At 41.9% G+C, this 27,134-nt stretch overlaps 1 protein-coding gene across 3 annotated transcripts in view; it reads left to right on the top strand.

Annotated features, from left to right (window-relative positions):
- PTPRB (protein tyrosine phosphatase receptor type B) overlaps positions 1 to 27,134 on the top strand; it is a 95,349-nt gene that overhangs the window by 41,577 nt on the left and 26,638 nt on the right. For all 3 annotated transcript variants that reach the window (XM_006121563.5, XM_014572792.4, XM_075931769.2), the window contains 14 exons: positions 374 to 631; positions 1,927 to 2,190; positions 3,600 to 3,866; positions 7,242 to 7,502; positions 9,717 to 9,983; positions 11,261 to 11,524; positions 13,803 to 14,066; positions 14,682 to 14,945; positions 16,212 to 16,475; positions 19,359 to 19,628; positions 21,303 to 21,566; positions 22,210 to 22,473; positions 22,809 to 23,090; positions 26,246 to 26,524. In XM_006121563.5, coding sequence (XP_006121625.3) covers positions 374 to 631; positions 1,927 to 2,190; positions 3,600 to 3,866; positions 7,242 to 7,502; positions 9,717 to 9,983; positions 11,261 to 11,524; positions 13,803 to 14,066; positions 14,682 to 14,945; positions 16,212 to 16,475; positions 19,359 to 19,628; positions 21,303 to 21,566; positions 22,210 to 22,473; positions 22,809 to 23,090; positions 26,246 to 26,524 — 3,732 coding nt within the window. The remainder of the gene's footprint in view (positions 1 to 373; positions 632 to 1,926; positions 2,191 to 3,599; positions 3,867 to 7,241; positions 7,503 to 9,716; positions 9,984 to 11,260; positions 11,525 to 13,802; positions 14,067 to 14,681; positions 14,946 to 16,211; positions 16,476 to 19,358; positions 19,629 to 21,302; positions 21,567 to 22,209; positions 22,474 to 22,808; positions 23,091 to 26,245; positions 26,525 to 27,134) is intronic.

Here is a 27,134-nt window from a genome sequence, read left to right as displayed (position 1 = left end):
GACCTATTTTACAGTAGTTCATCTAAAGAAGACCACTGAGCATTTTTACATGCATTTTAAGGCTTAGCATTTCAAAAAGTGTGTGTGTGTGTGTGTGTGTGTGTGTGTGTGTACATTTCTCCTATAGCAAGTTATGAATTTATTCAGTCTTCATTAATCTTACAAATTGTTAATGTAGGTTATAAATAGAATTTAACAAGTACTGAATTTCTAACTAAATTTAAGACATTTTCTTAGTAGGAAGAAATGTTGACAGGTCCAGTTTGGCAAACCCTAAATACTCTCAAAATCTTTGCAAAGTAGAACAGTTCAGTCTTGCTCAGATCGTGAGGAAAACCATTACTTGTAAAATAAATGTTTTTTGTCTTACCAGCACCGTCACCTGTGCAAAACATTCAGATCAGTGTCAAGACAGACACTATCCACGTTTCATGGTTACCTGGCTCTGGGAATGTGGATCGATACAGGCTGGTATTACTGGATGTAGAACGACTAGTTCGTGAGATCAACCATGAGGAACGCTTAACCTCGTACACTTTTCTTGGACTTACAGCAGGACACCTTTATAATCTCACTATAATAGCTGAAGCTGCCGGGCTACAGAGCTACAGCTTTAAGTTGGTTAGGACAGGTATGATTTCACCAGTAATGCACAGTAAAGCTGTAAGGCTCCATTTCGAAATAATAAGTGGGATTGTTTGGTCTGACCTACACTGGGCACTACAGTTCATAATTCTGAGTGTGATTTGTGGTCAAGCTTCATGTGAGCCCAGCTGAGTGTTACATCCCTGAATCTAGGCAGCATATAGCCCCATTCTTTCATAGCGTTGTATGGGATTTAATGCCATGAGTCTTGCTGATTTTAATGATGTGAGTTGCAGAACTTATGAGGAGCTTAACATTTCTGAAAAGTTAGAGGTAAATATTTCTGTAGCTTTGTTGGAGAGGGGTGTTACAGAGCTTGACTTTGAGCTTCTCTGAACTCTCCTCTTGATTTAAATGGAAATTAGGCACATGGCATACAGTAGGTTGTGTCCCCAAATTTTAAAATTTGAGTGGCATATTGTGGGCCAAAATGATCACTTTAGGGGGGGGAAGGAGGAAAAAAAGAGTCAATGTAACTTTTGATATCTTTAAAAATAACCCTAACAGAAAACAAGAGTAGTTGGCTTGCTCTCCATCTGGTGAATTCTCAAACTACAGTAAAACTCCAATTGTCCGGCATCCAGTGGTCCAGCACTCCTGATAGTCTGACACCAACTGGAACCCGGAAGTGCTCCAGCCAGCCGAACAATTGGAGCTGCTCTTCCCCCGGGTTCTCCAAGTCAGCCGCTGATCAGTTTCAACAGCAGCTGACTTGGGGAAGCCCTGGGGCAGAGCAGCTGGGGTGCTGCCCGGTTGGTCCTGCAGCACCACCCTCTCCCACGCTGTGCAGTTCCCCGCCGACCCCTGTTCCCCATCCCACCCCAGACCCTTCATAGCCCCCCTTCCAGTACTCTGGCATATCTGATAATTCAGCACCCCCTGGGTCCTAAAGGTGCCGGATTATCGGAAGTTTACTGTACAAAGAATTATATTTTGATCCCATTTACACTGCTGCCAGTCAGGAATAACTCCTGTCAAACTACAGCTATCAGAACTCCTAACTCCTCTCCAGCTATCAGAAGTCTTGAACAGTGCATGCCATTATCAGACTTTACATTCAAAATGCACAATCAATGAAAATAAGGATGAGACTCGTATATTTGATCGGCGATGATGTTACAGTAAGCAACATTAGTAGTGCAACTTTTGGTATAAATGGTCTTAAATATAGGGTTTTTAAAAAAAAACAAACTACATGCCTTGCTTCTGTAGTGGGGAAAAGGGATTGTGTGTTCTATAGATGAAACATTTTGTTTTCTTTCTTGCTACACTTTTTTTTAGCCCCAGCAGAAGTCTCTGATTTGATGGTGACTAGTGATGGCAGCTTGGATACATTAAAAGTTAAATGGAAAAGGCCACCAGGAAGCCTAAATTTCTACAATATCACTCTGTCTCATCTTGGAGCTATTAAAGAAATCAAAACTTTACAGCCTCATGTCACAGAGGTTCAGTTTGACAAGTTGACTCCAGGAAGTCTTTATCAGGTCACTGTCAGCACAATCAGTGGTGAATTATTCACTGATAAGATGGCAACTGGCCGGACAGGTAAGTCTGTGCACCAGTAAAAACATTGTAATCAAAGCCACTTTGAACTACCACATAGAATACATTGCCATGTGGAAGATCACCTTGGAAAAGAAGAGTGTTTGGTTGCTAGTCAATATGGGGTTGTTGAGATTTGGTTGTTGGGTGTAGTGTGTGGGTGGTGGCTGGTATTGGTAGCCTGTGATATACAGGAGGTCATGCTGTAGATAGAAATCAGTAGCTAGGTGAGTCTGCAGCAAAACAATTCAGTTCTGGTACATTCAATCGTTTCTGCCCAGTTTTATTATTTTGAACACAACCCAGAGAGAGAGAGAAAATGGGGCTTCTGTAAATGGAAGCATGCATGTGAAAAATTATTTAAAAATATTGGCAATGTATAAAAACCTGCAATGGTTATATATCTGTGAATAGAAAAACATTAATGAGTCAGATATGAGTCAGTCTTAGGTCTCAATCACAGTCTTAGGTCTCAATCACCTAGAGATGGTTCATATATATTGGTTCTGATTTATCAGTGTTAAGATCTTGATCGTTTGATTATGTTTGGAGGAGAATGAAGTAAGCAAGATCCTGACCCTATGCATAGCTCATTAAATCTAAGCCCTTTTGACTGCCCACAGTAGTAAAGCACTGACTAAAGTACATGGCAGTGTTGGGCAGTGTACCTTTTAAGCTGCGGTGCAGCACAGATTCACAAGTGATTAATCAACGCCACCCAGTCAGTCAGCTCCCTGCATGGAGCTCTGAGCCTCTGACTGGGCAGGGCTGATTAATCAGCTGTGAAGTTGTGCTGCCATGCAGCTTAGCAGGAACTCTGGTTTTGGGTTTATTTATTGTATAATTATTATTCATCTTATCTGACTTCTCAGACTGAAAAATCTACCAAAGTTCCTTCTCTCTTTTTCTCCTTCTCTCTCACACACACATCCAAAAACGTTTAATAAAGTTGATCTGTGTTAAATAACTACAGAAAACAGCAGGAAAAATAACTTAAAATGATGCAAGATTCATTCTGAAGTTGCATAAGACTTTCTCTAACCTCTGATTTTAGGTTCAGAATTTCTGATGTCAGTAACTGACAATTCTTTGTGTGGAAGTGGGTAAATTTCTCTCTCAAATGATCTACATCTTGTCACTTTGGCCCAGTTTTGTAAATGTACTTAGCAATTGGCATTTAGATTCTGAGATGCAATGTCTAACTGACTTTGTACCATAAAGCTCATTTTCAAAAGTGATTTAAATTCTTAAGAACCTAACTCCCATTGACAGGTGAAAAATCTGGCCCTTGGTGCTACTATAATGGATCAAAGCACTTCAGTGATGGCTGACCTATGAGTCATTTTTCACTGCTGTCTAGTTATGTCTTCCCATTAAAAACACAAAATTACTCACCTATGTCTGTATTTCAGTTCCCCAGAAAGTTTCAGAGTTGAAAGCTAGCAGTGGTTGGCTGAAATCTCTGAGAGTGAGCTGGCTGCCCCCTGCTGGAGACTGGGAGAGATACTACATTGTGTTGTACAACCTCTCCTCTGTGCTGCTGAACGCTACACTAGAGAAAGACAGAAGGGAATATGACATCCAGGATATAGGACTCATCCCAGGAAGACAGTATGAGGTGGCAGTCATAGTGGAGAGTGGAGGCTTACAGAACACAGCTCGCTGCAAAGGCAGAACAGGTCAGCAATCTCATTATACTGATAGCGTGAAACTATCAAGATGGCTATTTCTGGTAACTGGAAAAAAATTAAATATGTATATTATGCTGATTCACTAGGAACAAGCTTTCATATGAACATAGGAAGTGGGCTGTGCCCACAAAAGCTCATGATACCATCTACATGTTTTGTTAGTCTTTAAAGTGCTACCAGACTATTCGTTGTTTTTTATGTTTTTACTTTAACTGGAAACATTTGTGGTCCTCTTCATAACTTTAAATGAAAGCAAATTCCTAAATTCTTATTTGGTTGCTTGCTTGCTTAATTTATTATTGGGTCAAATCCTGAATTCCTCATTCAGATTTTGCTCAGGAGTTCTATTCCTCTGAGAAACCACAATTTATTATTTGAAACATGGACTCCTCTCTTTAAAAGAGATGGGACCAAGTTCAGTGATGATGTGAAAAGTGGTATAAATTGTACCTCAAATGTTAGGAGGTCAGGAAAAAGAGGCAAGCAGTAAAGCAGCATAATTTGAACTGGCTTTGCATTCATTCAGGCATGAGACCCCTGATCTGGATCTCATGCCACTTTTATATTGCATTGACTTCCATGGAGTAACTTCAATTTTGCCTTGCTTGTGAGATTGGAATAAGACCCTGAGATATTACTGAGCGATGCACATGTTAATACGGTGGGCCACGCTATGGTGTGCAAACAGTTTTATGTGCAAGTATATCTGAGACTTCGTTCACCACCAATCTAGAGTAGATCTACATCAGTAGAGGTAATCCACATTTACTCTGGTGTAACTAAGATCAGAATAGCCTAAGGGCAAATCTACACAGCAGGGCTAAAGCTGAAAAAAGCTATGCAACTTGAGCTACGTCAATTGCATAGCTTAAGTCAAAATAGCTTATTTCAGCTTTTGGTGCTGTCTACACAGCAAGAAGTCTGAGACAGAGCACATATCCTCCGACTTCCCTTACTCCTCATACAATGAGGGTTACAGGAGTTGGCGTAAGAAGTCCTCCAGCTCGATATTATTTTGCCATTATTACGAAATAACTGCTTGCTGTGTAGACGGGGACTGTGTTATTTCGGAATAACATCAGTTACTCCAAAGTAACACCTGCTGTGTAGGCATAGCCTAAAGGCACATCAGGTTGAAGAAGAAAGGAGTACCTCCTTTGTAAAATACACTTATTCTTGTCCTGCAATGGTGATGGAAGGGTGCTTAATTTTACCTAGAGATGTCTCATGGGTTTAACTTTGGGTAGCCTCCTCTCTCCCATAAGACCAACCTGCATCATACAAGCTGTCCTTTCTCAGATAAGTGTGCTAGGCAAGGGAACAAAGGGTCAGGTAACTCACTACAAGGATGCAGCTAAGGGCAACAAGCAACATTCCAGAAGCAAGTATCCACCATCTCAACAGGCTTCATAAGAATGTGATGGAAAACAAAAAGCAGGTGGGTGTAAATACAGAAATAGCACAGAAAACAGCTTCTGCACACAAACAATGGTACCACAGCAAATATATAGCTTAGTTAGCAGCCTGCTTAGAAATCAAATGTGTGCAGCTTGCATCAGAGATAGGTGTGGCATTACCCATCTGTCAGATCCAAGGCTTGAGACAAGAGTTCAGTGCTGGGTTTTGGGTTTTTTGGTTGGTTAGTTGGTTGGGTTTTTTGAGTGATGCTTTTGAAGACACATCAGACATTCCTATAATGAGTATGATTGTCGTTCTTGCAGCAGGTATCTGTGCATGTAATATGTGGGCTGCCTTCCCTCTCAGCCATCCTGTTATCACTTATTTGAACTAGGGCTAGTTCAGGTGTCAGGATTGCACCTTCAGTTTATGTGCTCCGGCAGGCATATATGATGGATCAGTTCTATTCTGTTATCAGTGTAAATCCAGAGTAGGTGCAGTGTGTTTTATGGTGTTTATACTCATATACTGGAATAAGTCAAATCAGAATCTGGTTTCTGTATCTTAATTGACACTTGTTGCATTTGTAATTGGTAGGATTTTACTCTGCGCCTAAAAAAATGAGTGTAATTGACACAGTGAGGGCGCATAAGGAAGGGTGTAACAGGAAAAGCAAGCAATAAGAGGGTGTAACATAAGGTAGGGTGTGCCTGACTGAGTGCTTTTCCTGTTACCTCTCATCTTTATTTCCTGGGTGTATAAACAACACTGATTTGGAACAGCCTCAGTATGCCAGATCAGTTCACGTTATAGTTATTTACCATTCACTATGTTTTCTGATCAGCCTCAGCAAGCCAGATTCTGATACCACACTGATGTAAATCCAGAGTACCTTAAGTCAAAGGCATTCCAATTCCTCTTTCTCTAGTGCAAACCTGCAGTCATTCCTTTGAAGTCAATCAATTAACACTGGTATAAATTCAGAGTAACAGAGACTAAAATCTGGCTGAGAAGCTCAAATTCAGTTATGAATACCTAAGCCACACAGAGGGCTTGGGGCACCTAAGGAAGGGGTGCCCTCACCCTCATACTTCCAAAATAAATTACTGTCAAGGAGGAGTGGGGGCTGGGACAGCAAACCTGACTTGCACTTAGCCCACAGAGGTGGCTCAGCTCCTGTTCCAGAGGGCTGGGCCCACCTGCCTGCTCTAAGCATTGCAACTTCACATGTGAGGTCACAGGTCACTCAGGTTTGACCAGGCATTTCCTGGTGGAGGGGTAGCAGGGCCATATTTTAGTGAGCAGTGCTGCAACCCCTAGATGCTGGATTGCAATGGCACTCAGTTTGGGAGGCCTCTCAAATGAGGGGCCCGTGGCATATGGCCCTTTTGGTGCTCCATCCAAGGCCACCCTGGCAGGGACCTCCTCCCAGCACACATTAGTTTATTAGTACACATTCAAGGCCAAGTTCTGCTCCTATTTATACCACTGTAAATCCAGAGTCACTCCATTAACTTCAGTAGTATTGCTCCAGAAGTACAGCAGAGTAAAGGGATTGTGGCCCCAGACATGTGACTTACATAACTGTGTGTCACAGCTACATTTGCCCCATATTTATTTGCCAGTATATCCCTGTTTATAGCCCCTGGTTCAGCAGCTCAGCATTAAGCATTGACTTCAATGGTCACATGCTTAAAATTACACCCAGTCAGGGGCTATCATCATATTAATTTGCTAACATTTGTTCCTTTAATCCAGTCAGAGAGTTACTGCTACCAGACCATCACAGAGATAGACTGGGGAGCAAATCTCATAAAATAAGTCAAAGCCATTCCCTATCTCTAGAAAAAATTCTATTACTCTCTTATTGCTAGTCTAGCTTCTGACAGCAGTGTGGTCAAGATCTAGTATGTGTCTCCATTGCAAAGTCCTTTGCTCATTGCTATACTCATGTTCTTCCCTTAGCTCCACAGCCTGTTCTTCAGCTTCGGGTAAAGCATACCAATGAATCTTCACTTAGTGTCATGTGGGTGACCCCCGTCGCCGAATGGGACAAATACACAGTTTCAGTGGAAGACAGGGGTCTTACCATCATAAATAAGGCTCTTGTGAAAGAAGCTAAAGAATACACTTTCAGTAACCTGGTACCTGGACGGAAATACACGGCTAAGGTCACCAGCATTAGTGGGGATTTAAACAATTCAACTTCAGTGGAAGGAAGAACAGGTAATACATTATCAATCTACTTCTGATAACCAGCTATAATGACTTGTTACTTTCTTTGTACTGAATTATATTAAAACAGAGAGTCCCCATAGCAATACCCTTGAATTTGTGTACATTTTCTTAATATGAATGCTACATTTCTATTCAGAGCCATCCTTATTCACACGCAGAATATACATTTGTGTAGGGCACCCGAAAATTTGGGGCACCATTGGGGCACCGTTTCACAAGGCATAAAGGATCTGACGACAAAGGGTTCTGGGGTCGGCAGATCCCCGTCTAGACTGCTGCGCTGTGCCAACAAACAGCTGATTGGCACAGCGCGGTGGCCATTTTGATTTAAATGAAGCAGCGTTTATTTAAATCGCAGCTTCATTTCCCTTTGTCGTCCTGCCTCATCTACATGGCTCTGTCGGTGGAACCATGTAGTTTAGACACACCCTTAGTCTATAAGGTACACAATGGAGGTGACCTTCAAAACCTATTTTGGACCCTGCTACTTTTTTAATTTAAAAAACCTTCCAATTTTTCCTCAGAATGAAGACTTCCACACAAGCAAAATTGAAGTGACTGTTGGGTGATGCTTTTGTAAAAACTATAAAGTGCTACTTTTTTCAGCTTTTTTATGAGTTTAAATTGGACCCATTTCCTTACTATCCTACCCAGTGCATTCTTGTGAGAAATCAAGGCCTCACAAGAACGCACAACACTGGTCAGGTCCCGAGGGCGCTAGACAAGGGAGGTCCAACTTGTACAAATTTTGTATCCATACTGAGCTCTACAAATGATTTTGACTGCTGCTGCATGTTGAGTGGATGTTTTCAGAGAACTGTCTACAATGATCAGCTGTGCGGCCTCTGTCCCTTTGAAACTGCTGCCTCCGCGGGATTCAGAGGGGAGGCAGGGAAGCCCGGCGTCAGCTGAGGACTCCCCAGCTGAGCCCGGGCTCCCTGCAAACCCAGTATCAGCTGGGAAGTCCCCAAATAACCCCGGGCTCAACAGCAGCTGCCCCTTTGAATCCCCGCAGAGGCGGTGTTTTAAAGGAGCAGCTCGCCACGCAGCTGATCCCAGGATCAGATGTGCAACTGCTGCCTTGGGGTTTCAAAGTGGCAGTGCTGCTGTGTGGCACTGCCACTTCTCCCCTGCCCCTTTGCTGCCTCTATTTCATACAGGCAGTAAGGGGGGCGGGGGAACTGACTAGTTGACATTACTACTTACTTGATAAGCAAATGCTTGTCAGATAGTCAACTAGTCTCTAACATCCTTAGTCTGAACTCAAGATTTTGGTTCAGACCACTGTATAATCTGATCTAATCTCATTAGTTTTATCAATATGCCTGATGTTAACTAGTCATATTTATGATTACCAACACCATTTATTTAGGCTCTGAGATAGATATAAAGCAAAATGTGTAGTTTGGGTCTGAGTTTTCCAAAGTTAAAAGGTTTTTTAGAATGTGGAAGATTGAATCTGTTTGAACACTAATGTGAAAACATTAAAAAATTAAGCAACTGTATTTCCTTACTTTAATCAAACTTTTTCAAATCTTAAAAAGTGGTTCAGCAGGCTTTTGTAAAATTTAGACTAAGTGTTCAGCTCCTTTTTTCAATTGCCTGGACAATTTTACCCACCTCTATTCATATTAAAGGTAACATTTTTCTACCCCTCAATCCCTCATTAGCTGTTAGAAATATGAGTGCTATTAAATAATTCCAAAGTAAAAAAAACTCAAATGAGTCTGGTCAGATTGTATGTCCCAGTAACTCAGAAAATTAAAGTGGTGAAAGGTGTTGCCTTAGCTAGGTCTTCTGCATCCATGTAATTGGTGTGCCACTAGCCTGGAGTGGAATGAACTCTGAGCAAGCTCAGTAGTCCTCATAAACACAAATGACTTTGAAGCCTTTTGTTTTTATCTGAATGGCATTTATGAAACCATATCCCTTCCAACCCTCCTTTCTTGAATTATTTTGGGTGTATCGAGGAAAGCAAAACCTGGGAGACCTTTCCATGTAGCTAAAACCGGGAAGCCTTTATCGTTTCCCACAAACTACAGCCCATCAGACAGGAAACAGGTCTGGGAATCCACAGTTAGTTTATTTTTAGTTCTGTTGAGTCTGCCTTCTTGATGGATTTCCTTAGTGTGACTAAACTGTGTTTGTTTGGGAGATTCATTTGTTTCTGTTTACTAATACCATGACATTCTCTTATGATAGTGCCAGCACAGGTGACTAACCTGCACGTGACAAACCAGGGGACAACCAACAATTTGTTCACCAACTGGACTAAAGCGCTGGGAGATGTAGAGTCATACCAAGTGCTGCTGATTCATGAAAATGTTGTCATTAAAAATGAGAGTGTTTCCAGTGAGACCAACAGATACCACTTCCACTCCTTGAAAACCGGAGGGCTTTATTCTGTGGTCGTCACTACAATTAGTGGAGGGATATCATCCAGACAGACAATTGCAGAAGGAAGGACAGGTAAGGAAGGGGAAGGGAGTGCTCCACCATATCTGTGTAGAAGCAGAACTCATTTGGAAGGATAGGCTCATGTTTAAGCCAATGAACTAAGATTTGGGACATTTGGGTTCCGTCCCAGGCTCTCGCGTGTGTCCTTGCCCAGGTCATGCTTCCCGTTCCCTAACCTCTCAGTGTTGTGAGGGGGAAAATGTTTGTGTGTCATTAGATCCTTTGGTGATGGAAACCATAAAATTCTGAATATTTCATGAGCAACAAGAACAATAGCTCTCAGACGTTGAGCTATGTGGGAAAAAAATTGAACCACCAGCCAAAACCCAAACATTCTGTGATTTGACCCAAATGTTTTTCATGGAAAACAACTATTGATATTTTCAGGTAAAATCACGAGAAAACTAGCAAATGAGGAAATAGCACTGAAAAGTTGGGAAGATGAAAAAGTTTCTTAAAGTATCAGAGGGGTAGCCGTGTTAGTCTGAATCCGCAAAAGCGGCGAGGAGTCCTGTGGCATCTTATAGACTAACTGAAGTGTAGGAGCATAAGCTTTCGTGGGCAAAGACCCACTTCGTCAGACATGCATCTGACGAAGTGGGACTTTGCTCATGAAAGCTTATGCTCCTATACTTCAGTTAGTCTATAAGGTGCCACAGGACTCCTCGCCGCTTTTGAAGTTTCTTAAAGTCTCCAAATTAATAGTGACCATGGCAGAAAATGGGCCAGATCTTCCCCTGTTGTAAATCAACTTAAGTTCAGTGGAGGTATACCAATGTATGCCAGTAAGGATCTGGCATAATAAGTAACTTTACTCCAGAATACTCCTGATTATTACCTAAATGTCACCCTTGTTGGCAAGGTCACACCCATAGGCACACATCTTGCCTTAAGGAAAAAAGTGTTGTACCTATTATTGGCCACCAGGGGGCAGACCACTCTTTATAATTATAAATAAAAGCTTACTGGTTTCAAAATGACAAAGGATCCATGGTTATTTTGATTGGTGAGGCACTTTGGTAGGATAGCTAACATTCTAGGATATTAGACATACTATCAGACCCTTGATCTCACCATCACAGACTAAAACTTTGCTGCCATCTTTGCTCAGAAACTCAGAAGTTTGCTAGTCACTTGGAACACAAGGCTTCCTAATGCTAAATAAGGGCTGTAGCCTTTTTTATGTTTGTTTGTTTTGCATGATCACATTCCATGCATTCCTCCTGCCCTTAACAATCAGAATAACCTATTCAACACTCATCTCCTGCTTTTTCCCCTTTGGTGCGCAGTTCCTTCCAGTGTGACCGGAGTAACAGTGAACAATTTGGGACGGACTGACTACCTCAGTGTTTCCTGGCTGCCAGCTACTGGAGATGTCGATAGTTATTTGGTAACACTCTCACATGACAACCAAGTGGTTCAGACTTTGACCATTTCCAAAGCCCTCAGTGAATGTTCTTTCAGCAGCCTGGTTCCTGGCAGACTTTATGATGTGACAATAACCACAAAGAGTGGGAAGTATGAAAATCATTCCTTCAGCCAGCAGCGCACAGGTAAAGGATGCAGAGAGAATGGGGACTCTGTCTGACTTCAGTCACATATATTGGGGGAGGGATAGCTCAGTGGTTTGAGCAGTGGCCTGCTAAACCCAGGGTTGTGAGTTCAGCCCTTGAGGGGGCCATTTAGGGATCTGGGGCAAATCTGTCTGGGATGGTCCTGCTGTGTGGGCAGGGGACTGGACTTGATGACCTCTCAAGGTCCCTTCCAGTTCTATGAGATAGGTATATCGCCCATGCTCAGTTGCTTAAGATGATCTATACTAGCAGTAATAGCCAACCTAGGATGTTAAAGACTAGTTGACTCTATTAGATAGAGGCAGCAAAGGGCGGGGGAAGAGGGAGTACTTCAAAGGGGCAATGCCGCACATCTGATCGTGGGCTCTGAGTGGCATTGCCCCTTTGAAACGCCCCTTTGCACTGCAAAGCACTCAGAGCCTGGGGTCAACTGGGGACTCCCAGGCTTCACATCGCATTCTGAAGCGGCAGTGCAGCATGGAGTCCCTGCTCACCCCAGGCTCCATGCGGGTGCTTCTGCTTTGAAATGCATAAGAGCCCCCACTGGGAACTCTTGTACATTTCAAAGGAGGAATGCAGAAGTTCCTGTCGAGTAGTGGATGAAAATTCCACTGACTACTCAACTAGTAAATTACTCATTATTTAACATCCTTAAGCCAACCAAAACAAAAGCAGCTAAAACGACAATGCTTAAGATTTGGGCCTGATTCTCATTTATAGGGAGACCACTTCACATTGTAAGTGTAGTATAAAGTAGCCCTAACAGCCATCAATGAAAACCAGGCCCTCTGATCTTCCTCACATTGGACTCAAGGACAAAACCTCTCTGTATTTCAGTGTGGAGAGGATCTGGCCCAAACCCTCACTGTATCATAACAAAAGAAGGAGTAGGAGTGAGAGTATAGGTGCTAGAAATAGGGCTGTTGGGCTACTTGCACCTGCAGTCTTGGAGTGGTTTCCATCACATACACTTTATAGTTTGGTTCAATGGCTTTCAGCAGTCCCACTATCAGAATTGTTCCAACACCCCTACTTGGGAGTAAAACTCTGAGAGCACTGGAAGGTCATTCTTAGCTGGAATAATTTGTGCTCTTCAGCAGTGCAATTATTTTGACCCCAAAGTAAGTGAGGGGCAAGGAGTTTTGGCTTCTTTAAAAGGCAAAAATCTAGTAGAAATTTGACAGCTGAGATTAAAGGACAGTTTTGACTTAAGCCAGTGGTTCCCAACTTTTTGGGGCTGCCGGGCGCCTGGGGGCAGGGCCGCTCATGCGGCACGGGGTGGGGCCGCATGTGTGCCATGCGGCCGGGGGCGGGACCGCACATGCCCTATGTGCTTGGGGCACAAGAATGGCTTGGGCCAGCCCTGGTCACTCGGCGGGAGCACATAAATGCCCCAGCGGGCCCCATGGCACCCGCGGGCACTGCGTTGGGGACCACTGACTTAAGCACTTTGTGCCCTTGACTATGTAAGCTGACCGATCATGTACTGCCTAATGCAACAGTGATCCAAAAACGCAAACAAAATGTTCAGATGCTTATAGAATGGAATGAAAAGTGATACTGGAAATAATAAAAAGCCATCATATATATGAACCCTCACCTTTATTTCTGAAATTGTGATCTCTGAAAGGCTATATCAGGAATAGAGGGAAGCCAGAGATGGGTGCCAAAAATTATTTGAGGTATTAAACAACTTCCATCTGGAGATAAATTTAAAATATGAGGACTGTTTACCTGAGAGAGAAGAGAAGAATAAGCGGGGACAAGACAAAGATATACAAATTAACACCCTTTCTCTTAATGAAGCAATAGGGAGAGACTGAAATTGAACAGTAGCAAATTTAGAGCTTTCACACACTGCAGATTTATCCTATGAAACCCATTGCTATATGATAGTGTTAAAGCAAAGAGTTTAGCAGGGTTCCAAAAAGAATTGGACTTGTATATAGATAACAAGAACAGCCAGAGTTACAATAGCAAAAAATTAAAACAAACAAAACCTTCTGTTGAAAATGATCAGCCCTCATGTTTCTTGGCTTAAGCCAACTCCTGACTGATCGGAGTTAGGAAGAAATGTTCCCAATGGATAAGCTATTCAGCTGCAGGGGTTTTTGCACTTCCTTCTGAAGTAGCCACTTGACCGCTATGCTAATCTGGTGGGGCAGTGTCTGTGTTCAGTTACCTTTCTCGGGATATTCTGTGTTACTTATTCATTGTTTCAGAATCTCTCATTCTTTGCCCATTTTTTTCTTCCCAGTTCCTTCAAGTGTTCAGGGACTTACTGTCAGCAATTCAGCAAGAAGTGACTATTTAAAGGTGTCCTGGTTGCATGCCACTGGTGATTTTGATAATTATAAAGTGATCATCGAGAACAAGAATGACTTCATCCAAACAAAAGATGTTCCCAAGTATGAAAATGAATGTGTGTTCACTGAACTGATCCCAGGGAGGCAATACAGCATCACTGTTAGCACACAGAGTGGAAAATCTGTGACTAGCCAAAGGGTGAATGGCAGAACAAGTGAGTAAATACCCAGAAGAACATGCTGAGAGAGATTGTAGTGAGAGCATTTTTATTTACAGGACACAGGTAAAAAGGTAATTTTGTTTTACCATCTGATGCTGATGGCTTGACTTTTCCAACTGCTGTTGCTCTGAAGATCAAAGGAGGCAACTAGGTTACAGTGAATGTCTAAGTCAAAGATGTGCAGAAAACAAAACAAAAAAAACCCACCCAGATTTATTTCTGTAGGGTTGTAAACTCTGAGATTAAAATATAGCATATTTAGAATCAAAGCTGTATGGTTTTGCCATATCAAGCCGTTATTTGTGTTTGCAAAGCAATGGCATCACACACAGAATCTTTCACTTTCAAAGGGGTTTTTAATGTGACAGATTGGAGATAAAGAAAGAGAGTAGTTAACTGTTCTTCAGTTATTTGCTCATTAATTTTTTGTATTGTGGTAGCTCCGAGAAACCCTAGTCATGGGCCATTGTCCTAAGGTCTGTACAAAAACAGACAAAAAGATGATTTCAATAACATTTTGCATTATGTGTTTCAAGTCACGTTACTATGCAGTGGTCAGAATGATTACCTGAGGAGTTTATATGCTATTCTTTTCCATTGCCTTTTCAGTGCCAGAGTCAGTGAAGGAATTGACTCTTAATAACAGAAGCACAGAAGACCTCCAAGTTACCTGGTTAAAGGCTGAGGGGGATGTCGATCAGTATGAGATTCAGCTACTTTTCAATGATATAAAAGTCTTTCCATCCATTTTCCTTGAAAATACCATTGAGGAGTATCGGTTCACAGCTTTAACTCCTGGGCGCCTGTACAAAATTCTTGTCTTGACAATCAGTGGAGACACACAACGTGCCACTTTCATAGAAGGATTGACAGGTAAGAGTAAGCAACATTTAAAACGTTATTTGGGGCTTCTTCATTCCAGAGAGAAAAACACTGGGAGTTCAGAAAATCCAGACTGCATCACAATCTACCATGGATCCATCTGTAAAACTGGCAGAGACATGCAAGATCTCACTGAAAGCCACATTAATACTTCAGCTAACTTCAGCTTCCCTTGATAAATAAATGTCACAATCAACCCCCAACATCTGTGTTGTATGGTAGTGTGACTTCCTGGTTTATTTGAGGGCCCTGAGGGTGTGTCTAGGCTACATGGCTCCGTCAACGGAGCCATGTAGATGAGTTTACTAGACATAGGAAAATGAAGTGGCGATTTTAAATAATCACCGCTTAATCTACATCAAAATGGCTGCCGCACTGTGCCAATCAGATGTTTGGTGGCACAGCAGGGCAGTCTGGACGCAGGGAAGCCTTTGTCGACCGCTCAGGTATGCCTTGTGAAATGAGGCTTACCGGAGTGGTCGACAAAGGCTTCCCTTGTCGACCGCAGCGCATCCAGACTGCCCCGCTGTGCTGCCAAACAGCTGATCGGCACAGCGCTGTGGCCATTTGGATGTAAATGAAGCGGTGATTATTTAAATCGCTGCTTCATTTTCCTATGTCTAGTAAACTCATCTACATGGCTCCGTCGATGGAGCCATGTAGTCTAGACATACCCTGGAGTGAAGAGTCCAGATTTATTTTATGCCCAGCTTTACCACTGGTTTGCTTTGTGACCTTGGTGAAATCACTCAACATCTCAATCAGCTCTTTAATTTACCCATCTGTAAAATAAGTATCTTATTACATAACTACAAATGGGTTTTGTGATATCTAAAGCATTAACGTCTATACAAAAATTGAAGATTCTCAGAAGAAAGATCCTTGTGTTATATTATCTGCAGAATATAAAGATGTCTAGACAAAGCAACTGCTTTAATTGTATTCTTTTTATTTTCCTTGTCATGGTCTCTGGACAGAAGAGGTATGGTGTTGTATATAGCTAGGGTACAATTCTGCAAACACACAAATCTGCAGCTTCACTCACAGGAGTAGTGGTACTAGTCCCAGGAGTTAAATTACACATGCATGTAAGTATTTGCAAAATCAGGCCCTTCTTGGTTACAAGAAATTAGTCTGTTTCTTCTTTTCCACTCATTCCTGATGTAGATTTCAGAATTTCATTGGCTGCAGCTGCAGACATACCAATATTTGAATGGAATGGAAATTTCTATAACAGGGTTTCCATTTTTTTCCCAGTTCCAAGTGCTGTCAAAAACATTCATGTTTCACCCAATGGGATGACAAACAGCCTGAAAGTGAATTGGAGTTCTGGAGGAGGAGATGTTGATTCTTACACAGTGACCCTGTTCCATCAAAACCATCAGCGTGATTCCCAGAATGTCTCCAAGCAGGTCTGCGAGCATACCTTCAACAAGTTAGAAGCAGGGGAGCAGTACCAGATTGTGGTACAGTCTAACAGCGGCAACCTGCACAACAGTTTAACAGCTCACGGACGTACAAGTACGTTTCTTTATGGGAAAAGGGTGAAAAATATCATGTTTTCCCATCAGACTAGTACTGTTTCATAATAGTATTTTATTATTTGTCTATATAGTGTCCCAAAGTGTCTGAGGACACTCAGGCCAGGTCTACATTAGACCTGGGAGGTCGGCTTAAGGTATGCAACTCCAGCTACATAAAATGCATACCTGGAGTTGGCTTACCTTAAGCTGAGCCTTGGCAGCATCCACACAGTGGGAGGCTGATGAGAGAAATCACTCCCATCGGCTTCTCTTACTCCTTGCAGAAGGAGTACTGGATGCTGGCTGGCGTTTCCCTCAGCATTCGATTTATGGGGCTACAGTAGACCCACTAAAAATTGAATGTCAGAAGATCAACTTCTAGAGTGTCAATCTCAGAGGTGTAAGGAGATGGGTCCCTGTCAGAAAGAGTTAGAAGACTTGATCCTGAAAATCCACATGGTAGTAATTACACTGGTGTGAACACATACGCAGGTGTCAATGGGAATTTTCATTTGAGCAACTTTACTTGTGTAAATGTTTGTGAGACTGAGCTCCCAGTCCAAACCATGCCATGGGACCTTTTATGGCACAGACCTTTCATAATACTACCTTTTATGCCTGTCTGAAATCCCAGAGGAGCCAGTGGGGCTCCACACAGAAATAAGATGTGTGCTGGCAGAGCCCGCTGTATGACTAGGGCCTCCCAGACATATACAGAACTATATAAGGTAGGAAAGAGACACAAGTCAATATCATGATTTAAATCCTCTTCCTCTCTTTGAATGTTCACGTGCTTTGTTTTAGGATTGGGCTTTTGGGGGAATAGTCTTTGGCTGATATGTTTTCTGTCATCCCATACTTATCTGATATTTTGACAGTTTTTTGTTGCTTCTTTGCATTTTAATCATTGTTTGTTCCTTTGAAACCTGTCATGGTTTTTCACTTATCCACTCCGCCCTGCCATGTACCCTCTATGCAGCATAAAGCTAAATGATTTCTTTCTCTTTTTTTAAATAACTCTCCCCTCACCATCCCTTTCTTGCTGTCCACATACCATGACTCTCTAGAAACCTACGCTGCCTCTTCTCCATCCTGTACCAACCCCACCTTGGGCTGGGTACGCATTAGCATCTTTACATACTGGAGGAGAAAGGAATGTAACCTGAGGCCAAGAGATGGGTTCAAGGTGTCTCAGCCACAGACAACGACTGCTATGACAAAAGGGTGAGGATACACTATTGGAGAGTAGGCAGCCAAATCAGTACCATGGCCCCAGATTTCATATTCTATTATTTCTTCTATATGACTACATAAACAAATATTGCAACTTCTGTTAGAGCAACATTGAATAACCATGGGCTGAAGTCTACTTCATGAATTTATGCGCCATGAAGCAGAGAATGGAGGAGAGAAGGAGTCTTCAGGGTGTTGATTACAGTTCTCTAATTCATTCCCAAAGGGCTGTCTGCCGGCTGAGGATAGTCCGAGCACAGCACACCCTCCTCACCTCTCTTCTCCAGCCACTAGGAGTCATGGGTAGTTTGTCCTTGAGCTGGCTTTCTGTCTGCTGGGGGTCTCATGCTGGGGTCTCACCCATGATGGGAAAATTCAAAATTGGGGAAATGCAGTTGGGTTCCATTCTCTTTGCACTGCTGGAGGGAAAAGAGTAGGGGGGCACAAACTTCCCTGTCATCTTCAAATAATAAATCAGTTACTTCTGTTTTCAAGGGCAGCTCGTGGAAAGTAGGCTTTGTTGATCTTACAAAGGTATAAAACTGTATCCGGTAATGCGTTAGCCAGCCTTCCACCATTGCGTTCAGTGCTGTATACACTTCCCAAATGTATTTATTTTAATTTTCTATTAATGCATGTAACTTTATATAGAGGAGCTGTAATGAGCAGAGATGTGCCTAGCAGGCAACTTTTCTAATATTGTTGGACTGTTATACACAAACTATGAAAGGGGTGATGTACAGCTAAAATGTCCAGAAATGAGGACCACAACTGCTCGCATTCTATTAAGTGTCCCATGTGCTCTCCTTCTAGTTAGTGTTGCCAGAAGACCTGTACCTCCTTCAATACAGGTGTTCCCATTCAGTTTACCAGCTGCCATGTCAGCTCAGTTTAGCCACTTTTGTGAAGTAGAGGTTAATAGAAGTAACTTCAGTTCATCACTGAAGGTAGAACAAAAAAATCTGTCTCTCTAAAAATCAGTTTAATCTAATTTACAAGTTCTACAATGCCTGAACCCTAAATGTATAGTTTTTGGATGGTTCATGATGTAGCTAAGTTGATTGGATGCCCTATTGATGCATTTGCATAGAGAAACATTCCTCCTTTTTTTTTTTTAAGTTTAACCTTCACTCTTAATATCCAGGGTATACTATGCTTGGTTTGGGATAATTACAAGATCCCTGGATTACATTTTATCCTAAATTACTGAGGGTTTTTCTTAATCTTAACTCTGTCTGACAGTAGATTTCATGAAGGATGCATACACCCATGCATCTGTGTGTGCTGACATACTTATTTTTCATAAAAAAATCTCAGTGGGTTAGCCATGTTCGTTTACAACTTTAAAAACAATGAGTAGTCCTGTGGCACCTTAGAGAGTAACAAATAATTAGCTTCATTAACACAGGTCCTGCCATTGACAGCTAACTGCTTTTGCTGTTATATATACCCTGGATTTTGTTATTTCCACTCCAACTCATCTGATAAAGTTGGTTTTTACCCATGGAAGCTCATGATCCTATATATTTGTTAGTCTATAAGCTGCCACAGGACTGCTTCTATTTTTCATAGTTAATTATGCTAATCCATAAGCATGTATTAAATGACACAGAGTTAACCTAATAATCTCTTTAATTGTTGTTCTCAGTTCCTGCCTCCGTCCAAGGATTATTTGCAGATCATGCCTACAGCAGTCATTCCTTGTTAGTGACCTGGCACAGTGCGGCAGGGGTGGCTGAAAGATATGACATCCTGCTCTTGACAGAGCAAGATATCCTTCTAAGCAACAAATCAGAGCCAGCGACTGCTAAACAGCACAGATTTGAAGATTTAATACCTGGCAAGAAGTATAAAGTAAAAATGTTGACAGTCAGCGGCGGGCTCTTCAGCACACCAGCAGTAACCGAAGGCCGAACAGGTAGTTAGAACATTTCAGCCTTATATACAGTATCTGCAGTAAGATATGGTATGAATATAATGATTCATCAAAATATCTATTTATTGAACAACCTCCGGTAGGAATCAGCCTCCTGGTATCAAATGCATCATTGTTCTGACACGCTGAATGTAAAAAAAAAAAAAAAAAAAAGAAAATTGCTTGGAAACCAGTGTAGCTTTTCCAGGTTTAGTGCATTGTACATTGAAGCAGAGAACTAAGGAATGTTGGCATAGTTAAGGAGCTCTCGGCATGTCTGTTACATAGCCACATTAACTCTTTCAGTTGTCTAGCCTTAAATTCACTTGGCTTATAGGATCCTAACCCCAGATTGAATAGAAATACACTGCAAGTGTCTCCCACTTTTTCTCAGGCAAACTTCACATTGATGTTAAAGTGAACTTTTGTGTGAGCATAGATTGTAGGATTGGGCCCCATAGGTGTTATACATATTACATAGGTATTGTTAAAAGGCACTGATAACCAGGGCTGGCTTATGAAAGAGGCTTTAGGGGTTGCAGCCACTAATGCCCTAGCATGCTGTGGATCTGCCTGGCAGAGCATAGGGAAAGCAGCTCTGTGTACTACTGCTCCTCTCTTCCCCCTTCTTGGCTGGAGCCACAAGCGTCACCACTGGCAGCACCCAATGGGAGTGACAGTGGGTGGTTCCTGAAAAGCATAGAGACATGTGCTCCTTCCTGGAAGCTGCACCAGGTACGTGCCCCTGTCCCTTGCCGCATCCTGCACCCTTGCTCCTGCCCAGACCCTGCATCCTCACCTGCAGCCTGCTCCTGCATCCTTCTTCTCATCCAGACCATGCAGCCCCCCACTCAGACCACTCTAGCACTGTACTTCCTGCCCATACCCCACAGTCCCACTCCACTCCTCAGCAGTCCCATCCCACGCACTGAACCCTTCAGCTTTGGCCTAGCAGGCCCCACAAAATCTACTAGCTTCAGGCCCCAGAACAGTTATTTTGGTCCTGTTATTTTATAAATTACAAAAGTTTTCATTTAATATCTGTACGTCCTTGTTTTTGTGCATTTACATTGTATGAATGTAGTTCTCAGTGGCTAAGTAGTATGACAAAGTCAGGTCAGAGGGCTGCAATAGGAAGAAAGGCAGCCCTGGGAGGGGAAAAAAAGTCAATTCCCTGATTAACAAGGAGTGGACAAATTAGGAGCAGCTGGCAAGGAGGTGGCTCAGGCAGATTAGGCATCAGCTGAGCCAGGGCTACCTTGGCTTAGTTAGGACCAGCTGACTCCACTTCAGGCCTTCTGGAAACTTTTAAAAGCCTCCCCTGTAGGTGGAAGGAGAGGGAAATAGAGGAGAAAGTATGTGAGAAAAACATACAGACACACTCATAGCTACAGAGTGAGAAACAGAAGGTGAGTAAGGAGCTCTAGGAGGAGAGGCTGGTTTCCCTCCCCTCTCCCCCCCCCCCCCCGCCCCCCAGGGACAGACTACCAAGGTCACCTGCTTCTGAGGGAGAGGCTGACTGCCCCGACATGACAGACAGGAGGTGCAGAGTCCGATGAGGAGAAGAGGGGCCCTTGTCACAGTAGACACTTCTAATCTTAAATTGTCATTTTCCTGACATTTAGCTGAGTTACTAGAAATTCTGACACTTTCTCCTGTGTTTATCCCTGTTTCCAGTACCAGCTGCTGCCACAAATCTGAAGGTCACAGAAAACACCAATGGGCACCTATCCTTCAGCTGGACTACTTCCCAGGGAGACCTGGACTCCTATAATATCTTTCTGTACAATCCAGACAAATCCCTCCAGTACAGAATGTCCGGGGACAAGAAACTCCAGCAGTGTTCTTTCCAGAGCTTGTTGCAGGGCAGGATGTATAAAATGGTGATTGTTACTCACAGCGGAGAGCTCACAAATGAATCATCCATATTTGGAAGAACAGGTAAGAGCATGTAGCCGGATAATCCATCCCCAATGAAATCTACCTTAAGGACATCAATGAGCTAGTCTAATACCCAAAAGCTGGTACTAAAATCTAGTAAAGTTACTATAAGTATTCAAACTGTCTTTATATATCAAAGGCATTATATAAAAGGAAGTAACATTTTAAATTATGTGACAACTGTTTTCAGATAATAAATTATTGTCCTAATTTATTATCTGCAGCCGAGTGGTATCTAAGTGTTCTAATCAAGGATAGGAGCCCCATTGTGCTAAGCACTATAGAGGTATGAGATAAAAATGACAGCCCTCTACTGCAAAGTGCTTACAGCACTGATTCATGATAAGATACAAGTGGGCAATACGATTGGGGAGTGAAGATAAAGTAACAATCAGTAAAATATACAAGATTTCATGCCAGCACTAGTTGCAGATTGCCACTTGTCTAGTCATTGCTATGTTGCTCCCCACAAGCCTCCTCTAATCTCCCGCTTACACACACACACACACACACACACACACGGAAATTCTGAAATTGTTTCCATGTTTTTCCCCCCAGTTTATGGCCACCATCACAACCCTGTTGTAGCACAATTCTTCCCCCAAGTATTCAGCATGTGGTAACTGTATAATCTCTCTTTCAGTTCCAGCCCCCGTTGTTCATCTCAAAGGTTCCAACAGAAACATGACCGACAGGCTGTGGTTCACCTGGGGACTGGCACCAGGAGATGTGGATTATTATCAACTCAATCTTTATAACCCAAATGGCACACAGAAGGAAACATGGCGTAGGAAAGACCTAACAGAGTGGCATTTCCAGGGCCTGGTTCCTGGCAGAAAGTACACCCTGGTTGTAGTGACCCACAGTGGTGACCTGATCAATACAGCAAATGCCGAGGGAAGAACAGGTATAGAACTACAGTGGATTTTTGTCCCTAACTGTCATAATTTACAGCAGTTTACTGATGTGGGATGGATTTGTTATGAGATAAGATTTTATTACATGAATTATTAAAGGCACAGGGAAGCACAAGTAAGACGAGCATAAATGGTATTACATTAGTGACAGGAAATAAATCAGAGTTCAACTAGTCTGTTCAGAGGCCTGTTTCTTATCAAAGTTACTTTGCAGAGACTAAAGAGAAATGAAGAAGTCTAAGACAGTGTCTGTTTTTTCTCATGTTTTTTCTCTGTTTGCAAATGTCATGAGACTTTTTGTTTTTATTTTTCCCCGTCTGTCTAGCACCCAGTCCTCCTAATGCTGTCTCATTTGCTGATGTTGCAAACACCTCCCTGTCAATCACCTGGCTGGGTCCCCCAGACTGGACGGATTATGATGACTTTGAGTTGCAATGGTTCCCGAGAGATCCCCTTACGGTCTTCAACCCATATAGCAACAGCAGATCAAAGGGACGCATCATGTATGGTCTTCGCCCAGGGAGGCTCTATAGATTCAGTGTCAGGAGCATCAGCGGGGATAGCTGGAAGACATACAGTCAATCACTGTCTGGAACTGTGAGAACAAGTAGGAACCCATTTTTATTGATCCCTTAGTGCTCATCTGGAGATGAGGCTAAAACAATGTGGCAAATGAATTAAACTTCACCCATTCCAGTTAAGCGTTTATTAATTTCCTCTAGTTGACTCAAGAATGTCTGGATATGGATTCAAGTGGAAATCAGAATGTTCCTTTCTCCTGTCCTACATTAAGTATTTACAGATAGAAATAAACTCAAGCCGTAAAATTCAGATTCAGAATAAAACATTCCTGAAATTCTGGGCTATTTGGCTCCAGCTTTTGAGTTGCTATAGAATCATAGAAATATAGGATTGAAAGAGACCTCAAAAAGACATAAAGTCCAGTCCCTGTGCACTGAGGCAAGACCCAGTGAACCTAAACCATCCCTGGCATGTGTTTTCTAAACTGTTCTTAAAAATCTCCAATGATGAAGATTTCACATCCACATCCAAAGCCTATGCCAAAGCTTAACTAACCTCTGCTCTGGACTATCTCCAATTTGTCCACATCTTTCCTAAAGCACAGTGCCCAGAATTGGACACAATACTTCACAGACATGCTCTGTTGAGATGGGCATTTCATAGGTTACACAGCAAACCAGATTCACACATCAGTGACTTTTGTCCCAGCCCCTCAAGAGGACTGTGTTGTGGTTTCTATTTCTGACTATTCAATTGACTTACTAATCTTGTAATAAACTGTAGATACTAACCACTACCTAAACTTGAAAGTTATACCCTGTATTTCTTTGCATGTTGCACCTTGAAAATATTTTAAGGGGGCAAAATAGAAACTTTTTCCCACTTGAATTCAACCTGCTAATTGGAGGGAAGTAAAAGGACAGAATAAAGATTTCAGTTGCTATGCTTCTTCCCCTTATCATACCAGGAGACTATGAAACTGCAGCACAAAGTCTTATTAGTGATAGCACCGTATAAAGGTGAAAAGGCAATAGTAAGGACATTCGTACGTACACCCCACTACCCCCTCCCCTTGGTTTTCTTCCCCAAAAGACCTGCAAAACTGCGCTGTTTGGATAGGCATTGGGACCAGAGGATGTATAAGAGGAACCATGAAAATGCTATGCCAGGTGGGCTGGGTGGATGGATAGATAGGATATGGTCCAGACGGTACTGGGTCCTGCCATGAGTGCAGGGGACTGGACTTGATGACCTCTCGAGGTCCCTTCCAGTTCTAGTGTTCTATGATTTTATAGATAAGTATAATAGCATATATATAAACAGATATATAGATATAGATCTATAAATAAAAATTTGGTGAAGATTTGGTGAAGACACTCTTGTGTATGGGAGTGCATGTGTACATATACAGAGTATGAATCAAAATTTTAACCAGGTGCTCTGTGAATTCCCACAATGGCAATTCTTGCCTGATGTAAGTGGGTAGAAATCATAGGATCAAAGTCTAGAAGGAAAATACAAGTGATTTTTGTTCCTGCAGAGATTTGTTTTTTGTCCTTTTGTTCCTGCAGAGATTTGTTATCGGTTTGTTCTTTGCATTGATTTGATAAAAAAATAATGACGAGTCCTGTGGCACTTTTTTGTGATTACGTTTCCCTCCAGTATAAAATCTAAGATCTTAACATTTATCTTGGGTCTGTTATGGGTGTGTTCCTCAGATAAGCTCACTGCATCTCTTAGTTGAAACTGGTCTCAGGCCAAGATTTCCAGAAGAGACAGATGTGGCTTGCCCCCATCTTGAAACTTCTGAAAGGGGCTTAATTTTCAGAAAGTGCTGAGCACCTACCGTCAGGCCACTTGACGGTGCCAGAAGTTAGTTCCTATAATTATTTGTCACTTGTGAAAACTTGGCCTTTCTCCATTTAGCATCTCAAAGGATAATGGTGATTAGACCTTTTTTTTCCCCAAGTACTATCAAAGTGTATTTAGTTGGTTGGGTTTTGGCTTTTTTTTTTTTTTTTTTTAACATGCATCTCTAGTTTTTCACCTTGAGGGTGTGTCTAAACTACATGGCTCCGTTGACGAAGCCATGTAGATTAGTGTATTCTAAAAATGGAAACGAAGCAGCGATTTAAATAATCCCCGCTTCTTTTACATCAAAATGACTGCCGTGCTGTGCCGATCAGCTGTTTGGTGGCACAGTGCCGTAGCCTGGACGCTCCGCGGTCGACCACCCCAGTAAACCTCATTCCACGAGGCATAACAGGGTTGTTGACAAGAGAAGCCCTTGTCAACCGCAGAGCATCCAGACTACTGCGCTATGTCGCCAAACAGCTGATCGGCACAGCGTGGCAAACATTTTGAAGTAAATGAAGCGGCGATTATTGAAATTGCCGCTTCATTTCCCTATGTCTAGAAACCTCATTTACATGGCTCCATCAACGGAGCCATGTAGTCTAGACATACCCTGAGAGTTAGTTTGACAAAGGTGCCTTTATTCAATTTCATTTTTGCGCTGTCAAAGTGGGTTCCTTTAATTAGAACTTTTTAAAAATTATCTTATAATATTTAATAACCTTGTATTTGTGCTTCAAGGAGCTGCGAGATAATTTGCTAATTCCTGCTATCTTACCTCCCTCTTTTGTATTGTACAGTACTTTGGTTCTTAAACTTTAATTTATTTCTTTGGATAGTTGCAGAAAATAAAGTTGAAAGGAAAAATAGAAGTTTATAAATAGAAGGATAGAGATTTGTGCTTTTCATTGTTGTGTGTGTGTGTGCTATATGATATGAACATTTTCTTGTAAAAGGTATGCATTTCAATTAAGCAGTATGATGAGATTTTTTAAACTAGAGTTAAACTCCAAGTGTACCATAGTTCTATTAATATGTTGGATTCCTATTGCTGCACCTTCCTTAAGAAAATTTCCAAAGCTGCTTTTTTTTTTTTTTTTTTTTTTAACAGTTACTAAGAGTCACAGGTTCTTTTGAAGGTCAATGTCATTAATTCAGTTTTGTACATGGTTAAAATAAGTAAAAAATGAGGTCAAGTGACTTGCCTAAAACCTTTCAGCAGTGTGGCAGAGCTAGGAATCCTGACTCTTAGTTCCTTTGCTCTAATTAAGTTATTAATTTAGAGTGCTGAGAATGATGCTCAAGCCATAGGATGAGCACAAAATGTTTAATGCATGTTCTCTGTTACATTACACTTCAACTTTTCAATCTCTCCTTCATCTTTAGAACCAGACAAGATACAAAACCTTCACTGCCGGCCACAAAACTCTACTGCCATTGCATGTTCCTGGACCCCACCTGATTCTGACTTCGATGGATATAGCATTGAATGCAAAAAAATGGACACTGGAGAAGTTGAGTTTTCTAAAAGGCTAGAGAAAGAAAGATCTTTGCAAAACATCATGATGCTAGTACCCCACAAGAGGTACTTGGTATCCATCAAAGTGCACTCTGGAGACATGACTAGTGAGGTAGTTGAAGACAGCACCATTACCATGATAGATCGTAAGTCCTTGATATAACGAATACATAGATACAATGGAATGGAGGGAGAAGGTGGTGAACCTGTGCCAAGCATGGCAGAGTTAGTTAAAACATTATTTAAAGAAAAAGAGATAATATCTAGAAAAGGACAGAGGCAGAATAGAAAGAAACAGTGGAGTATACTGGAAGGAAAAAGGTAAGAGATTATTCAGCAACACACAGCTTCCTATATTCCTAACACACTTTTGCCACAGAAAAACTGTCATGGCTTCTGGGTATATACGAGATCTCTGGGAATATTTTGAAGAGATTTGTTCCCTGGGTATAAAAGGAAAATGTGTCAAGTGTAAACAGTGCAAGACAAAAACACAGGACCTAGCTGCAAGAATGAAACATCATAAGGAAAATTGATTATTGTGGATATGTCTGAAGACCAATGTGGATCAATTTTGCAATGAATCATTCTTCAAGACACTCTCTATGCCTTTTTGCTATAAGTGTGATTTAATAAGTAAATTCTAAGCTTTTTGCTTGTATGTTGCTAGAAAAAAAAACTATGCTAATCCTTATGGCTTGTTTAATTAGTTAACTAAGTTTAGAATCTAGCGCCCAAGAATATAGTACAGAAAGC

Source organism: Pelodiscus sinensis, chromosome 1 (assembly GCF_052426305.1).
Source record: "Pelodiscus sinensis isolate ZL-2025 chromosome 1, ASM5242630v1, whole genome shotgun sequence".
Classification (NCBI taxonomy): Eukaryota; Metazoa; Chordata; order Testudines; family Trionychidae; genus Pelodiscus; species Pelodiscus sinensis.
Note: the sequence above shows the minus strand (reverse complement) of the source record. Positions and strands in the feature narration are given on the sequence as shown.